The 17,923-nt window shown below is 50.3% G+C and overlaps 1 protein-coding gene across 2 annotated transcripts in view; it reads right to left on the bottom strand.

Annotated features, from left to right (window-relative positions):
- Positions 1–14,219, bottom strand: part of ndst3 (N-deacetylase/N-sulfotransferase (heparan glucosaminyl) 3) — a 31,855-nt gene extending 17,636 nt beyond the window's left edge. The window contains exons 1-5 of one of the 2 annotated variants that reach the window (XM_029134079.3): positions 13,993–14,219; positions 10,989–12,264; positions 3,203–3,290; positions 2,329–2,483; positions 1,251–1,436 (exon numbers count right to left, since the gene is read on the bottom strand). In XM_029134079.3, coding sequence (XP_028989912.1) covers positions 1,251–1,436; positions 2,329–2,483; positions 3,203–3,290; positions 10,989–11,987 — 1,428 coding nt within the window. In that variant the 5' untranslated portion in view covers positions 11,988–12,264; positions 13,993–14,219. The remainder of the gene's footprint in view (positions 1–1,250; positions 1,437–2,328; positions 2,484–3,202; positions 3,291–10,988; positions 12,265–13,992) is intronic. The other variant, XM_029134165.3, reaches the window with a different exon arrangement.
- Between the last annotated feature and the right edge of the window lie 3,704 nt (positions 14,220–17,923).

Genomic DNA, 17,923 nt, shown 5'->3' with positions numbered 1-17,923 from the left:
AGGTGGATTAATTGGCTGCCTTTTATGACGCGGTGACAAGATGTCAGGAAATAAAAGGAGACATCTACGACTGATTGGAGACTGACAAAGCCGTCTGTTGGAATTGTTTGCTCCGGACCAGAATGTGAAAAAATAACGGTGGGTGATAATTTTGGTGTCAGATGTGATTGGTTCCTTTGTTGATGGGGGAACAGTAACACACACTGACAAAGAGCCTGGATGACAAGTGAATGAAGAGGAGAGACGAAGAGGAAGAGCACAACTCGCTTAGGTGAAACGGGGGCGAAAACCAGACTTTGTCCTCTCGCCGCCTCCTACAATGACGGATGAATCATTGATTGGAGCGCGAAAGTGTAAAATTACTCTCATTACTAGATCCTTATTCTGTGACGCACGCTCACGCGCAGATATACAAACGGACGGACGGGGGGGTTGAGAGATCGGCCCTTCAGTCACATTGGGAAGCGATTAAATATTGAATCGATGCCGGGCTGCGGCGAGACGAGGTCAAAGAATCGGTCCAGCACCGCACGCACGCTGTACGCGCGCACGCTCCGAAGGGCTACACACCACACGCGGCGGCATCGATTTTCTGTTTAAGACCCAGAGAAACAATCAGCGCACAATTTACAAGAAAAAACATATATCTGAGCAAACACACGGCAGATAAAAAGTCCAGAGTATGGAAAAATAGCAGAGCAGCAAATCCACACGTGCTCACACGCTGTCTTTAATGTTGCTTAGATTTTTTATTTTTTTTGCTCCGCAACAATTTATAATTTATTGTTTTAATTTAAGTCAGATGAATTAAGCAAATCATTTTTCCTCCTGGCGCTCAAGGGCGCCTCATAACGTGCTGTGAGTGTTTGATTCGTAACCCGGGGTCGGTGACGCACACAGTGACACACGGGGACGCCGCGTTTATGTTCATCTGACCACACAGCACACGTGCATACGGCGAAGCTGTGAATCCGGCCGAACGTAAACGCACCGTTAATCGTCAGGAATATAAAAATACAAGGGAACATGTTGTTGGTGGAATTAATAGCTAAATGAGGCTTCTTGTCTCAGTGAATGGCACGAAAAATATGAAAAGTTTCAACTAATGATGCACTGATCGCTAAACAAATTCCACACATGTGCGGATAAACATCCCATCATGAATTTGCATGTGAATGAGCGCATTTGCATGTGGAAGTGCTTTGCGCCCGCCGAGAGCGGGGCGGTGATTAACGGCGCCGCCCGCTCACCATGATGCTGCTGTGCACGAAGCCCTTCCTGTAGCGGGCGGGCTTGAGGTGCGGGTACTCCTCGGTGCTGGTGACCCGGATGTTCCACACGCGCCTCCAGGCCTCGTAGAGCTGCAGGTGCACGGGGTAGACGCCCGAGTGGTGCGGAGCCACGGCGTAGCCCATGTCCACCGGGATGCTGTGCTCCTGAGCGGGTGGGGGGGCGAGAGAGACATAAACACAGAGGTTACGGGCGGCTTTATGTTTGTTACGATGCTGGCCTTCAGGTTGGAAATTAAAAAAAATAAAATAGTTGGGGGGGTGCGTTTCACAGACTGATGGTGTTGTCCTTCGCTCTGACACACACTGTCAAAGCTAAGCATCAGTGGTCAGCGTGCGAGGCCCGGTGTGTGTGTGTGTGTGTGTGTGTGTGTGTGTGTGTGTGTGTGTGTGTGTGTGTGTGTGTGTGTGTGTGTGTGTGTGTGTGTGTGTGTGTGTGTGTGTGTGTGTGTACAGGGGTTGGGGATCTCTCTTTATGATCACGTTCACCTTCAACAACGAGAACGAGCCCCCTCTGCAGCGTTGGGTACGACGGGTGGGACCACGGTACAGTACAACCACACAAATCATCTGGCCTCACTCACACGCGACCAGGAAAGCTCAGCAAGGCAGAGCAGGGCAGGGTGACGTTAAACAGGGCTCAGATCAAAACATCGGTAAGTAGACGCAGGTCTGCTTTAGAACGTGACCTATGAGTCAAATGTTACTGTATGTACCTAAAGGAGCCTCAGTGTGTTTATCTGCATAACAATGCAATTTAATCATAAACCTAATAAAACATAATGTCACACTGAGTAAAATCAGAGCAGTTCCAGCAGTTTGATGTGTGAACATCGCGTCTGTAATGTGAATATCTGACAGAAAAGTCCTTGAATAAAATGTGATTATGCAAAGAGAGCTTGATTAAAAGGAGACACAACAGCGAAACACGCAGCTGTAAGAGATGTGCCGTGTGTGTGTGTGTGTGTGTGTGTGTGTGTGTGTGTGTGTGTGTGTGTGTGTGTGTGTGTGTGTGTGTGTGTGTGTGTGTGCGTCTCACCAGAGCGAACTCCTTGTTGAGGACCATCTGCTCCAGCAGCGAGGACTCGTTGTGGAAGAGGTGAGGCTGCATGTGGCTCCACATGTGGGGGAACCACCAGAACTCATCCACATACTTCAGCAGCAAGTCGTCCCCTTCATCCTCCTCCGCTGTGCCTGCACACACGGGGTTACAGTGATAGGACGCAGAGCGATGCTCAACCCGATGCTACGTTCAGGCAGCACGGAGGCCTGATGCCATGGTGATGTGGAGCGGTGCCAAAGCGATAACAGAGGTTATGGGATTCTATTAATTCTGCCTCCAAGTGTTCAGTCTCGTGTCCACTTTTTTACCATTTGTTTGTTTTCTGCAGATTTCGCTGCGCCTAGAAAATCATGTGGAAGTGAAGAGGAGCTTGTACGTCTGTATAAGTATGACTCCATCATCAAAAATGTGACATTGACTCATACTGTGGGACCTATTTTTCAGAATCATTTCTGTTCTATTTTTATCTAAATTATTCACGTCTTAGTAAATAAAGCTTTGTCAACAGTATTATTTGATAAGAAATCTGCTATAATGGATTCATTCAGATTCACACTGATGCCAAAAAAGCTGCAAAAGCAAGATTTTCTATTTTAACTACTTACAGCAAAGGGAATAATTTATTATTTTTTGTTCATGTATAATATGCTCTTTTTAGCTATTGACTAATGCTGAAATGAATGATTTAAAAAAAATTGATTGATCGGTGTGGATGCTCTATTATTATAGGTAATTGACATTTACCATCACAGAAACAAATAAGATGTAAATAAAAAATAACCTTTTTAGAAAACATCAGTTTAAATGTATAAAACACAATTACACTGGTGTGTTAGAGTGAAAAACACACCTGTGTGGTAGAACTTTCCAGAGAAGCCCAGATTGAAGGTGAAGTTGGAGATCTGATAACGAAGCTGTTTCTGGGTGTCAATGAGAGCCTGTAAACGGATAGAGAGGTTAGATAGGATGGATGGATGGATGGATGGATGGATGGATGGATGGATGGATGGATGGATGGATGGATGGATGGATAAACAGACAGACAGATATTATAACAGTGTTCCAGTAGCTGTTCCTGTCATTAACGTTACATCAGCCTCTGGTTTCAATACTTGAATCAGGATTTTCTTCACTTATTTAATGACTTCATTAGTTTACTGGCCTTTAAACAAAGACTCTGTAATGAGTGTTAACTAAAGGGAGCTGCACAGCCGCACACACTGTCACACACACCAACAGTAATGCGAGTTAATGAAGGTCAGTGCATTAGTAGCCTCTGGAGGCTGGACTAATAACCCCCCCTCACACACACACACACACACACACACACACACACACACACACACACACGCACCTCCTCATCATTTTCTCCATTGCTAAACCCCCCCCCCCCCCCCCCCCCTTCCGGCCTCCCCTCTTTCCGATTCTCCCCCCATTCTTCCAACTTCCCGCTCCTGAGAACCTGCAGTCGCCTCTCTGCCCTCCTTCCCCATTTGTCTTCCACCCACCCACCACCCCCACCCCTACTCTGAACCTCCATCTCTCCCTCGCTTGCTCCGTGAAAATGTCACATTCTCAGGAGACGGGGCTGTTCTAATTTGAAAGGAAGGCTGAAGCAGCATGAAGGAAAGATCGCTCCCTCCCTCGCCCTCTCTCTCTCTCTCTCTCTGTATCTTTCTCTCTCTCTCTCTCTCTCTCTCTCTCTCTCTCTCGGTATCTCTCTCTCCCCTTGCACCACATCTTCTTGCGATTGTTGCACTTTTCACCATTGGCTCACACACAAATATTCTGCCGGTGCATAAAGTCGCTGCATTGTCCTTATATTACTGCTGGGCTCGGCTCCACATCTCTATCACCAATCTTTGTCATGCTGCTTTTAATCGATCCCCAGGAACCTTCCCTGATTTACGAGACCTGAGCAGCTGATGTCAGAGCAGGGAAACGGTTCCAGGCAGTCGCTCGCTCTGTCTCTCTCTCTCTCTCTCTCTCTCTGCGCCTTTGTGTGTGCGTGTGTGTGTGTGTTCCAAACTAACAAATATACACAGGAACAGAATGTCTTCATTAGGCCTAATCCAATGGTGCTGAAGATGGCTACATGCTGACAGATGTGCACAGCTCCCTAATCTGATGCCCTGTCTGTTCTGTTATGGCATCCCTTACATCTTACCCCCCCCCCCCCCCCCCCCCCCCCCACACACACACACACGCACGCACGCCTGCTGATCCACACACACGCAAACATGTTGACACAAAGACTTAAGCATTAAATTAAGTTTGTTGCCAAGTGCTTTGCATTTGTAACCCAATATACCCTCCCCCATGCACTCGGTCCAGATGCATTATTAACGTGTGTGTTGGTATCAGCGAGAGTTAATGTAGGTGTGTGTCCAAGTGTGCAGTATATTAGTTTAAAGGCCTCGTTCATATTCCGCCGCCTAACAACCATGGAAAAAAGCCATAAGAGCCAAGCAGCAGATTTTCCCCAGTCAGTGAGACGAGACTGCAGCCGCTTTAGCTTTCTCTCTATCACCCTTCACATGTTTCACGTATCCTCGCTTCATCTTTCCTTTTCGTGGTTACGCCCGTGTAAACAATCTCTAAAAACTCTCTTTGTCGCCACATTTATGAAGACGCTGTCGTTTGGCAACCCACGAGAAGCGCGTCTGACAAAACCGGGCCCCTGCGTCCAGAAAGGCGCCGTTTCTCACATCAAAGGCGCCGTTCGGTCGCTGTGAACCCGTCGCTCGCTCGCAACCGCAGCACTGATTGTGAAACTCTCACAGGCAACGGCTGCTCTCTCGGTGATGGATCGCTTTTCTCGAGCAAGTTTCAGTTCCCGGCAAAGTGGAAGTCAGACCATTCAGAACATGTAACGGCTGAACTTCTCAGTTCCTGGGTTCGTTGTCGGCCTGTTGTAAACAGATGTAATAATACGCTTGTTTATGTGAAGATGAGCGAAAAAGTCATTATGTCCTTGTGAAAAAACATAGCTGTACAGACATAGGCCCGATTAGGTCATGGAGTAGGTACAAATTCACCATCATGTCGGAAAATTACAGAAGTTGGAAACCCCATAATCAGATTTTTGGAAGATTTTGGGGAAGGGAGTGTCCAACAACGTCCCACCACCCAACAAGCAGCTTGACAGGAGCATCCAGCTAATTTAAAAACCTCCACAGCCACACTTCCCCGCGTTTATACCAGTGTTTAGTCTACTCAGCACAGTTTTGCTGTCCAGATGCTCGACAGACAATAAAAGAGCAGTAAAACCCCAGCTATGGAAACAGGGTGTTTGTTAATACCTGAGTGAACCCAGACACCAACACGGAGCGGGTGCAGGTGGCCGCGCTACCGGACGACTGCTGCAGGTCATCATGAGCAGTGGCTACGAGCTATTCCCAGCAATTCTTTGACACAGACGCTCACTCTCGGCGTATGGCGACGCTCTAACGGCGGCGGAATCGGGGGTTTCAGGCAGCGAAGCACCAATCTGTCGGCCGGATTCTGAGGCCGGTTTAAAACAAGGCCGCGAGGGATAGTTGGTAGGAGAGGACGGGGTGTTGGGATTAGCGGGGGGGGGCTACGTGGCGCCGGGAAGATCTCCACAATCCTAGCGACCAAGGTAAACACACACCGGGATTATGTGCGAGCGATAGCCCTCGTTTCTGTTCCGTGCCCAATCCCAGAGCCGCATTCACTGCGAGTGTCAGAAGCGATGCCAGTTTAATTGTGTGTGTGTGAAAATAGTAGTATGTGTGTGCTTCTGTGTACTTGGCGCTGGCGCGGTAGGTGCTGGAAGAGGTGCCAGCTAGATGTTGGGGTTCAAACAGATGGGAGACAGCTGGCATTCACTGCCTTTCACAAACCCTTTACACCAAACGCCTCTCCTCCATATCCCCATTCTGTCACCGCTGCCTTTGCACTGTTTCTCTTCCTTTCCTCAGCCTTAAGCCTGGCTGTGGGATCCGAATAAACAAAGCAAAAGTAATTATAAAGGAACTTATTTGCGAGCGGGATTTTCCGTGCAGGCAGATCCCGAAAAGCGAGATGAGAGGGACGAGCGCGTTAGGCGCCGTTTAATAGGGTTTTAAATGAACAGCGGAAGCGGGTCAGAGTTCCCGGTTCGTCTCGGAGCGTGCGCGTTTGTGTCTCTGTGCATCTACGCGTGTCATGTGAACACCAGACAAGCAGATTTAACTGGGTCAGGCATGACTATTTGATGAGGAAGAGCACTTTACCAGTTAATACCAGTCTTGCTTTTGCTTACTCTCCCTTCCTCTGTCTCGCATCCACTCTCGCTTGTCAGATTCCGAGCTTTTCCTTTTTTCTCGGAGCATTTCTTACCAAATCATCTATTCGCTCGCATCACAGTTCCGAGGTACTTGTGATTACTTTGGCATCACGATCCTGACGTTAAATTCTACTTGGCGGAACTTCAAGGATTTTGAGTTTCGGTGATTGCTGTGACCGCAAAGCCTGCCTCACTTTGAGAAAGGAAACGCGTGGCACACTGCCACATTCTCCCAGTTTATTCGCAGTGGAAACAAGGGCACCGAGAAAAATTCTTCATTAAATAAAATAAAAAAAAGAAATCTGAGATGCCGTTCTTGTTGACAGATGCTTTGTTTCGAGGACTCGCCACAAAGACGCAGGCATATCTGTTTTGCCGTTGAGCTGAGTATTTAAGTAAAACACAAATATGTAACAGCCGGTTTCCCCCATTTTGAGGAGAATAAACGGAAAAGTTTGCCTGCGGGGCAGAGAGTGAGGGCCTCACTCGTCCGAATGAAAGGGATGAACGAGAGCAGATGCCAGAAATCATCAGGCTGGAAGTCGAATCCCGTTCTCCTCTGCCATCCTGTACATGTGTTTTCTTCCCATCGTTGCCATTTTAAACACCCTCACAATCCAACACTTGAGCGTCCCCATTAAAGGTGTCGGCCTTGACTCTCTATATGAAACCTATGCTGTATCAAAGAAGTCCAAACACCTTTTCTCCCATTTCCTGGTCTCGTCGCTGGTTTTCTAATCTCTCTGCACTGTGTATCTTTTGTTCATTACTTATGTAATAGCATTTGGCAAAGTAATGAACGGATATGGAATGAGCTCAGTTCCATTGACTTAAGTGGCAAATATGCATCATACTTAATTAGGTCTAAAGATTAACTCTAAGTAGGATTGCGCAATAAATTATAGTCTGCAAAGCCAGAAGCTGTCATTGAAGTCTTGCCCGTTCTGTCTAATTCTTCGTTTGTTTTATTTTTAATTTTAGGTCGCTGGCAGGCTACGCTCATCGTCATGACATAACAAAACAGACACACAAACGCACCACCGCCCCATTATCTCTTCTATTCAGCCATACAGACCTTGATGCAATGCAGTAATATGTTACCGTCCACTGTAGCTGGATGAAAAACAGGTTTCCTAATCAAACCTTGGGGCAAAATAGTACTTTTATGGCTCATTAGGCCTCATGAAAGTAGTAATTATTTGACTTGCCAAATTAAACATAGTGATAAAACTGCGAACACTGCCCCACTGTGCCTTTGGAAATGCACGTTTTAATCTTATTTTGGCAATTATTCTATTTTGGAGCTACTAGGAACAGAATGTCACAACATGAAAAAGCGCAGAAGCGGGATCTTCTCCGATATGATGTCACTCCTTCGCTGGAGAATTTCACTTGAATGTTGATAGGACGCTCTCACATCTCGGCGATATCCGATAGGCATGTTTTTTATCTATATACGGTGCATGTGCACACGCGGCTGTGTTTCCTCTCGAGGGAGATGACACTGTTTCGGAAATCACCTTGCGGAGAAAAAAGAGTGAGAACAAGTTGAGAGATTTGGGGGCGAATACAAATAGGCCGGAGATTGTGATCAATGATGGAGGCAAGCAGGGAGCGAGGAGGAAGGTGAGAGGAGGAGGAGGAGGAGGAAACGGGTGATTAGGAAAAAGCTGAAGATGACAATCGGGCTTTTTGTCCAATGCAAGCGAATGGGACGAAAACCCTACATGCATGGATTAAAAAGCAGAGGCAGCGCCACGCACGAGTCACTGATGCTAGCTTTTGACTGGCATCATCCCTCATTTTGAGAAATGTCATCTGCGGGGTGCCTCCCTGTGAGTCATTTTAATAGAGGAAATACAGCTGCGTGTGTGAGTGTGTGTCCAGACGGGGGGGGGGGGGTGCAGGTATTGTTTGTCACCGGATGAACTCGTGGGGTGAGACTAATGAAGAGTGGAGAGAGAAGGAGGGTGGCATTTTAATTGGCCTTTCTCTCCGTCTCACTCCTCTCACGTCTATTCTGAGAGGGAACATGAGATTGAATGTCGGCTTTGCACGCGCGAGGAGGGATTTCTAACAATGCCACTGCAGACGCCTCGTCCTGCTAATTGGTCAATAACTCATCTTGTTATATACGTTGATGCAGCTTTTACATATGCAGGTATGAAGACGGGAGAATGAGAAAAGACTAATCGATGTCATCGTCGTCATATTGTGAATATTTTTAGGAGGAGGAAAACCTATTTAGAAACCAGAGAAGATGGAGGCTTCTCCTCCCAGATGCTGATTTTTAGGGGCTGAACCTGGTCTGTGATGTCATCACCCATCAGTCTGTTCTTACGACCTCATCTGCTTCCTGGTTTGCGCAATTAACTAACCATCCCGATTTCCTCATTCCTCGAATTCCGCCGAGCATTCGCGGTCGAAGCGAAACCAGGCGGCTTCAGCCTTCACCCAAAGCGGATGCACATTTGACACACGGCCGTCTGAGTCACGCTTTCACACACTGCTTTCACTGATGACCCTGCTGGAAAAGGCACCGACAGAAGCCACTAATTGCATGGTCCTTGTACGATAAAGCGAAGTGTGGGGGGAAAGGAGCCGCTTGAAGCGTGTGAAAAGGCGACGCATGGTGCACACAGGCGCGCGCGCGTGGGACTTAAAGCCCGGTTCCGGCTGTGATCCGACAGCTCTACCTGAGGCTCTGCTCGGGAGGAGGCGGCTGCTACCAATCATCATGTTCCCGCTCCTGCACCTCCCTTCGTCTGCCTTCGCGTGTCCCTTTAGCATTTTGTTCCTGTGAAATCACAAACTTTGCTCCCGGCTCGTCCCCTGGGCGTCAGACTAATCCCTCCCCTCCACCTCCTCCCTCCATCACGCTCCTCGCCTTCTTCTGCTCCCCCGCTCCTCCTTTCAGCCACTTTCTGTTATGACCTCGACAGAGAAAGAAACGTGCAAATGTGGAAGGACGGATTGTGACGGTTCCATGTGACACCACTCACTTTCTTTTTCCTGCCCCTCTCTCCACCTCTTCCTCCATCCCCATCTCCCTGTCCCTCCGCTATGGCACTGGTTCATCCTCATGTATATTTATACTACAAAGCTGAAGAGTCAGGCAGACTTAAAATGAAAACTTCAACTGGAGAGTGCTTGTGTGCTCATTTTGTGTGTGTGCGTGTGTGTGTGTGCGCGTGTGTGTGTGTGAATATGCACTCTTTTATCCCTTTCGGTTACTAGCATCTTTTTTATATTCAAGTGTGGAATTCCTCTGCACTTCACCGCCCACAGCACTCCTGTTTCCTCCCCGGTCCTCTCATCTCATCCTCAAGTTCCTGCAACGGACAGGTGGTTGGGTTTTTTTTTTTTTTTTTTTTTTTTAGTACCTGACAGGACAGGTGTCATCCATTGACGGCAAGTGACATTCTAATCTAAAGCAGCGATTCAGTAAGACACCCCCACACGCAGAGCGGCGCGCACGCACATACACATATATTAAATAAAGCACACGTGCACGCTCCTGTGCGGCGGCAGACGCTTCCACTCTTAGCTCAGCGTGAAATCCCCCCCACCCCACACACACACACACACACACACACATTTCCCCCTGAACAGCCCTGAGCGAGGATGCAGTGCGAGTACGTGGCCACAGGTTTCAAACTAATTTCCATCTTTGCTCAAACTCCTGCAAACCTCTGAAGATTCCTCTTAAGAATCTTACATTCCCACAGAAATCTGGGGTGTGCGAATACTCCATTTTTGTGCGAAGGCGCTCGTCGTCCGTGAGTGTGCGGTTGCTCATACGAGCGTGTGTTTCGCAACAATAGCCGTCTTGAGAGGCGGGCTGCACGGCTGACTCTCCTTTAGTTTCCCTAAGAGGAGGAACGTGGGAAAAGAGGAATAAGTGCCATTCATCTTTTTCACTGGCTCATTCACTGCCTCTCTCTCTGGCTCTCACCCCTCCTCTTTCTCTCTTTCATTCCATGTCTTTGTTCGTCTAAATGGCCTCTTTACTTCTGGCTAAACCTCCATTTGAGATAAATACCCCTTTGCTGTACCCCAACACATATGCACCAGGGACGGAGCGCACACATATGCATGAGCTTTACCCAAATACCCTCTCAATGCACCCGTGCCTGAGATAAAATCCTCCTGCTGAGGTACGTGTCTGCAGAGTTACGGTGCAGAGCGGCTCCTTATCTTCACCTCCGCGCTGCTATCAATTACCGCTTTAATCAGCTGACGGCAGAACGAAAAATCTAACCCAACACTACTGACCTGACATGAATTCATCCTCTCCATCCCACGCGCATTATCACACACCCATCACCCCCCCCCCCCCCGTTACCTTCACGTCCTTGGCGTTCATGCGCGTTCCCTCCTTCCCCACAAAAATGTCGTCTATATCCACAAGTATGTGTCGGTCCAGCCCCAGAGTCAGCTTCCGGTCCGTGAGGTAGGAGATGGTATCCACCAGGATGAGTCTGTGGAGCCAGTAGCCCAGTCCCTGGCCGAACAGAACCCTCCTCACGCCGTCGTACAGTCCCAGGTCCTGCACCACAGTGGCCTGGTGGCCTGAACTGAAGCCCGGCGCCGGATTATCGCCGCTGCCTGCCCCCGCTCCCTCTCTGGGCCGGGCGTACAACACGGCCTGGTACGTGGAGTGATTGGAGGAGAAGGTGGTCCAGTCCTCCCCGGGTAGGGCTCCTCTGTCTGTGCCGGGCTTGGTCAGGTGCAGCAGGGGCGAACTGGACACGACGCAGCAGTCCCACAGAGCCTGGTTGGTCCGGAGCACGAGCGGGAGGCCTCGCAGTCTGAGGAGCGACGGCGAGTTCTCCGTGGAGCGGTAGAATCCGATGATCCCCACTCTGTACTCGGTGCAGTATTGATGCAACAGCTGCCTGTTCCACGTGTCGGCGTGCGCATACTTCAACAGGTTCTCGTAAATGATTAGGGAATAGCGTCCGCGGCCCTTTTCCGTCAGCGGCGGGAGGTCGCCCTTCCCTGAGGCGATCTCCATGCGGAACTGAAAGTGCGCGGACTCCAGTATGGCCACAATGTCCTGGCCCAGCTGGGAATACTGGGACTCCACCAGTACCAGCACCACTGGGTCGGTGTGGACGTGCGTGTGGGGCGGGTTGGGCGGGTACGGGTACGGGAGCTGGCGGTACGGCGACATGGAGAGCTGCTGGGAGCAGGCGGGTTCCGGGGACTGTCCCAGCTGCATGGAGGGGGTGGAGTTGGTGAAGAGGAAGTAGGCAGAGAGGAGCAGGGAGAGGAGGCAGCAGGAGGCCAGCAGCAGCAGGAGCCTGCGCAGGTGGCGGCGGAATCGCACGGCCACCGTCATCGCAAACGGAGGAAGGGGGACGCGCCGCGTTTCCCGGAGGCTTCGGCGCAAACGTGTTGGAGGGGTTTGAGAAGCCCCCGAGAAAAAAGATTGCCTATGAGCGAGAGAGGAGCAGCGCCACCAAGGGCTGCGTCATGTCACCATGGCAGGAGAGGAGGGGCGCTGCGCCGGGTGTCGCCGGACAAAGGTCTTCATTGAGGAAACGCAGTCCAGGTAGTTTCCCTCCAGTCCTCGTGAAGGAATCACATGCAGAAACGGAGCGAGAGATGATTAATGTCTGCAGAGAAAAGGGGACAAGGAGAAAGGAAGAAAGTGAATTTGTTGGGCAAGGTTGAATAGTATGTATTAGTTTGCGTGTGCGTGTGTGTGTGTGTGTGTGTGTGTGTGTGTGTGTGTGTGTGTGTGTGTGTGTGTGTGTGTGTGTGTGCCAGAGGTTGGATAAGCCCTAAGGATGCAAGTTGTTTTCAATCAACTCTGTAGTTACCAGCTGTGCCCTCACATTCCCCTGGGTGGCACACACACACACACACACACACACACACACACACACACACACACACACACACACACACACACACACATACAAACACACACACACACACACACACACAACGCGCACTAGTGTGTGTGACATCACAGTTAAAAGCACAAACACAACACAAGAGTCAATCCTCACAAATAAACAACAGCTGGTTGTGTGCTAATATGGAGAGAGAAGGAAGCTCAACCAATCAGTCCCGTAAAGCTCTGAGGAGAATTCCTCTAATTGCACCAAACTCTGTGCACTTCTGTCCTATTTCTGAACCTAATCATCTGAAATACCACAAAATTAGAGTTGGAATCCTTTTGCCAGGAGCACTAATCTGGGGGGAGCCCGTGACAGTACGGAGGAAATGGAGAGCACTAGGAAAGTGCCATAATAAGAGAGATTGGGAGAAAGAGCGGAGAGAGGAACAAAATGCAATGAATTATAGAAAGAGACAAAAAAGAGCAGGATTAGCATCTTAATGTATGTGCCGGGAGCGAGGGAGAAGAAAAGATCTCACAGCATCTCTTTCTCTCTCATTCCTCTCCACGCCTCACCCCCTCTCCCCCCTTCCCTCTCTATCTTTCTACACCCCCTCCTTTTCTCCTCGTGTCTGCTTGAATATCAATAGTCCCTCCTCGCGTTCCCCGTTGTTCCCTCATGGTTCCTTGCCTTTAGAGAACCCACACAACGGGGTCACAGCGCAGAGCCTTCGGTCAAAATGTAATGAAGACCACGTGAAGAACCTGTGACAGCACATGTTCCACCACAGCAACCTGCATTGTTTGCTCTAGTAATGTGTTTTTCCGACCAGCTGGTTACTGGTTTTAAACACTTTCAAATGTCTATAAGGACGTTGCCGTTGCATCAGAGATGCAAGAAAGAGCCTGAATGTTTGAACTCTCTCCTAATGTGATGCACAACGTAAGGATTCACCTGCAGGTGAGTGTGGGGTGAACCTGTTACTACAGGTATGCGCATGTGCCTCACGGCTATGAGCCACAGGAGGGCGCTGAAATTAGATTGACAGCGTGAAAGTTTTCTGCTATTTCAGTAAAAACCTCATTAGCCTCATAACTCAAGAGCACAAAGTGAGCATTGAGTATGAATGGCGATATCGCGGCACAAAGGAAGTTTATTCGCTCATTAAAAATAGGAATGAGCAAACATTTAGTAAACTGGTTAATACGGGCTGAATGCAAAGATTTGCAAACCTCAGTTAAAGTGTGCAGTTATATGAGATTAACAACTAAGGCACAAGATAAACACTAGAAAACCCGTAAAACTGCGTTAAATCCGGTCCACTGCTGAGTTTACGCTCACTGCCCGTATAAAGAGCAACGGGCACCCGCAGCGCGAGCGCCGCCGAGCACGAGCGGCGACGGCGAAGTCCAACTAACTGGACGCGACTCCGGCGACTTCCCCGTTCCGCGTCCTGCCGCCGAAGTTCCCGTCGCGAGCGAGCGGGCGCCGACTTACCTCTGACGGAGGCTGAGGCGCTGCCGTGCGGCGAGGAGGCGTGACGGCGGAGCGGCGAGCGTGACGCTACCGCGGGTGGGTCCGGGGCTCCGGTCTCGGTGGCGCACCGCTCCCGTGTGTTTTGGATGCTGATGCGTCGAGCCATCCCCCCCTCTCTCTCTCTCTCTCCCCCTCTCTCTCTACTCTACACTAGAGCAGCAGGGGCGGCCAGGCGGAATGATCGGCTCTCCTCCCCCTTTCATCATCACCCCCCCCCCCCTTTTCTCACTCTCGCCTCCCGCTGTCTTCTCTTCCCTCCCTCCCGCCACGTTCACTTGTTTCTTTTATCTCTGCACTTTAAGGCTGGCGAGCGGCCGGCGGAGCCCCGTTATCTGGCTGCCCGTTAAGGAGCGACCGCCGTGCGTAAATGCGCCGTTTTAAGAGCGCCTACACGAGTGGATGCGACCGAACGAGAGAGAGAGAGAGAGAGAGGGAGGGGTGGGAGTGGGCTGCGTGTGATTGACACAAACAGCCTTTTTCTCGGGCATCAGCGATCACGGGCCCGGTAAAAGCTCACGGCCCGTTAGCCGGTGTTAGCGGAGTGAGGGACGTCACGCGCGGCCACGCACCGGTGCGGGTTAATGGCGCGTCTTGCTGATTCTCCCTCGGCTTTTTTTGTGCGAGTTGTAGCACTAACGGAGGCGGGAAGAGGAAGAGGGAACTCACACATGACTTGGACTGCAGCTCTTTGCACACAGTCACGGCTGCGAGCGCGAATGAGCAGGAAAAGCCCGGCCACTTACAGGCACAGACACATGGACCCGACCCATTATGTCTTCTGGGGAACGTCAATCACCTGTCAGCCATATAGTGTCTTTAACTTGATTAGGTGTCCCCCCCTTTCCCGTCCCACCAGTTCATCAATCTCTCCAAGCCATTTGCCCTGACACACACTCACTCACGTGCATCTCAATGGAGCTGCTGGGCCCCTCATTCACATTGTAAACGGCCCTACAATAGTGTGTCTTTGGAGTGTGTGTGTGTGTGTGTGTGTGTGTGTATGTGTGTGTGTGTGTGTGTGTGTGTGTGACGTGCACAGTGAAGACAGAGCTCCATCACAGCTTATTTTCATAGAGACTATACTCTGGGTCATAGTCGTAGTAGAAAGGATCCTATAGTGACTAAACAGTGGGACTCAGAAACAGTGCTTGAATGAAATACAATAGAATATGGCACCCTACAGAGTGTAATCCGGAGATAATAAAGGCTCGGATTGGAGGGTGATTGTGTTTGTATGTAAATTAGTGTCAGCGGGTGAAGTGTAATTAGAGAGGCTGTTCATCCGTTTCCGTTGCGTTACAAACTGAGAGCTGTAGTGTGAGCTGGACGCAGGGAGGCAGGGCCGAGAGCTCGGCGGCTGTGCGCGGGTCACGGCAGGGTCACGGCGCCGCTCGCTGCAGAAACGCTGCAGAACAGGAAGGGAAAACGCGCACACACACACACACACACACACACACACACGTGCGCGGACGTGAGCGTGCGCAGCGACGCACAACAAAGGACCGGAGATGTGAAAAGTGTCAGAGCTGCCATGTTCAACTAGCACTCTGACTGTTAAACAGGGGCGAGCGGGAGACAAATGAGAGGGGAGCCGGAGGACGGGGGAGCGAGGGCGCTCGTTGTGTTCATCAGAGGCTTTTGTTAAGTGAGAGATAAGAGAGGAGGAGCGGCTGATTTCCCCTCTTCTCTCGCCCCGCTGAGAGCTAAATGGTGGCTCCGCGAGTCCCCGCTCCCGCGCCGGGGCCTGAAGTGAGCAAATGGAGCCGGAGTGCGGAGGGAAAAAAGGGGGGATAAACATTATCATTGCGACGCATCCCATCGTCCGGGGCGACGGAGCCGGAGGCATCCAGACGCCATAGGCCCCTAATTAAAAGAAGCAACCAAACGGTGGACGGACTGTGATGCACGCGCGCCCAACGCATAGGAGGCCTCTGCTGGCTGTTTCCAGCTCCGCGGCCGAAGCCAGCGGCGCCGCGAGGCGCATCAGCTCGCCGCCTCCCACAGTGTAAACAACAGCGCGCTCAGACGCCGCTAAGGTGTGCCGGATGCTGCTATTTTAATGACACCGGCTCCTTTCTGCTTCCGCCGCGCGCCGCCTACCTGCTCCACCCGTGCCCGGAAACGCTCGCGGGTGGATGTTCTCATAAGAGCTCGGAGGCTAAATGAAACAGAACCCCCCCCCCCCTCGCTCACATAGACACACACGCTCCTCCTCCTCAGGCACATTAGAAGAAATATCTCCCAGCAAATCGATACAGAGCTCACGGATTGATAAGGTGCACGCGCACGGAAAGACAAAGAGATGTTCTGGGATCCTCGCGTCCGTTGTATAGAATAACCAGACCTAAAGCAATCTATTACTGGAATGCTGCCAGCAGCAGAATTACCATAGCAACATACACCAGAAGACGAAAACTTCGCTGTGAATAGAATGTTTTCCGTAATTAAGAGTTGCTAATAAACGGGCAATTCCCATCCGTCACTCGAATAGAACTAGAATTACACCATACACCTAAACAAGGTGCATGCGAGACTTTAAACAATATATTATATGCAAGGAAGTATTAAATATTATTATAATTAAATATAATTGAATCCATGTTATATATGTATTTCTACTCTGTGTGTGATTGTGTGCACAGAAAAAAAAGAATCAGGAACGTAAATCACTGTGTGGATCTTTAGGACTAAAGCAATTAAAGTTAATGTATTTAAGTCAAAATGCAAATGAGGTATGAAACAGTTACTGGTCAGGAAAGAAAAGAAGGTGTCTGTATCTGCAGTTCAATCAAACGCATGTGAGTAGGATCATAGTAGTGTGTTTTGGTACGAGTGTTTTTCTTTGTGACTCATTGAACGACAGGATGTGGTTCGCCAATAAGAACAGAGTTTTTGACATATTCAGGAACAATATTGCCTCCACACAAGCAGAAACACACATAAATGCGCACACATACCCACAAGATCATGCCTAACGCCCACACATCTCTGTAAACAACCCAACACGCCCACACGCTGATAAGCCGCAAACACGGGCTTGTTGTTGGAGCGACGGCGCGCACCTTTTGCTCCACATCACGTCGACACGTCGCCGCGGCCCCCGACGACGAGCGCCACGTCTGACGGGCTAAAGAGGCGCCACGCGTGGACAACAAGCGGGGGGGGGGGGTCCGCTGGCGCGAGGCGCCACCGGCATCATATGGCCGCGTGAGGTGTGGAAAAAAATAGAAAGGGCGAGCGAGTGGGGAGAGAGAGAGGACGGGGGAGGATTTCAGAAAACACAACAGTGATCAGATCACACAACGCTGAGGGGAGGGAGGGGTGAGGTAATCCATCTCTGCCTCTCTCTCTCTCTGACCTTGTTCACTCTCGCCAAAAACCTGACTTACAACCCCAAACTAAATATGATACCTCCCTCTGCTGTGCCACCCCCCCCCCCCCCCCCTCCCCCCGCCTCTCCTGTAATAAATCGCGCTGTAATTACCAGGCAGGATCAATAACAGTCACATCACTCCCCTCCCCGGCTCGTCTGCAGCTGACACTAACATGTTCATCCCGCGCCGGGTTCGCTGCCGTTATAGATCTGACAGTGACAGAGCGCATCCTGTTTTGTCTGTTCCCACACGAACGCCGATGCAGCGCGCAGGTACAGACACACGCACACACACACACACACACACACACACACACACACACACACACACAGTCATGGAAACCCGCAAAGTGTAAAAAGCTGGGCACCACGGGGAGGGGAGGCCATAGGTCACAGTTGCCATTGGAGACACGTCTTTAGCTGACCGGTCGACAAAGCGTTAGCGTTCGCTCCCAGAATAGCTCGCTCGCCTTCTTGTCTAATGAAATGGAGGACGAGCGTGAGCATCACGCGGGCAGT

The sequence above is a fragment of the Betta splendens genome, chromosome 1, assembly GCF_900634795.4.
Source record: "Betta splendens chromosome 1, fBetSpl5.4, whole genome shotgun sequence".
Classification (NCBI taxonomy): domain Eukaryota; kingdom Metazoa; phylum Chordata; class Actinopteri; order Anabantiformes; family Osphronemidae; genus Betta; species Betta splendens.
The sequence above is the reverse complement of the archived record's forward strand: the minus strand, read 5'-3'. Positions and strand labels throughout refer to the sequence as shown.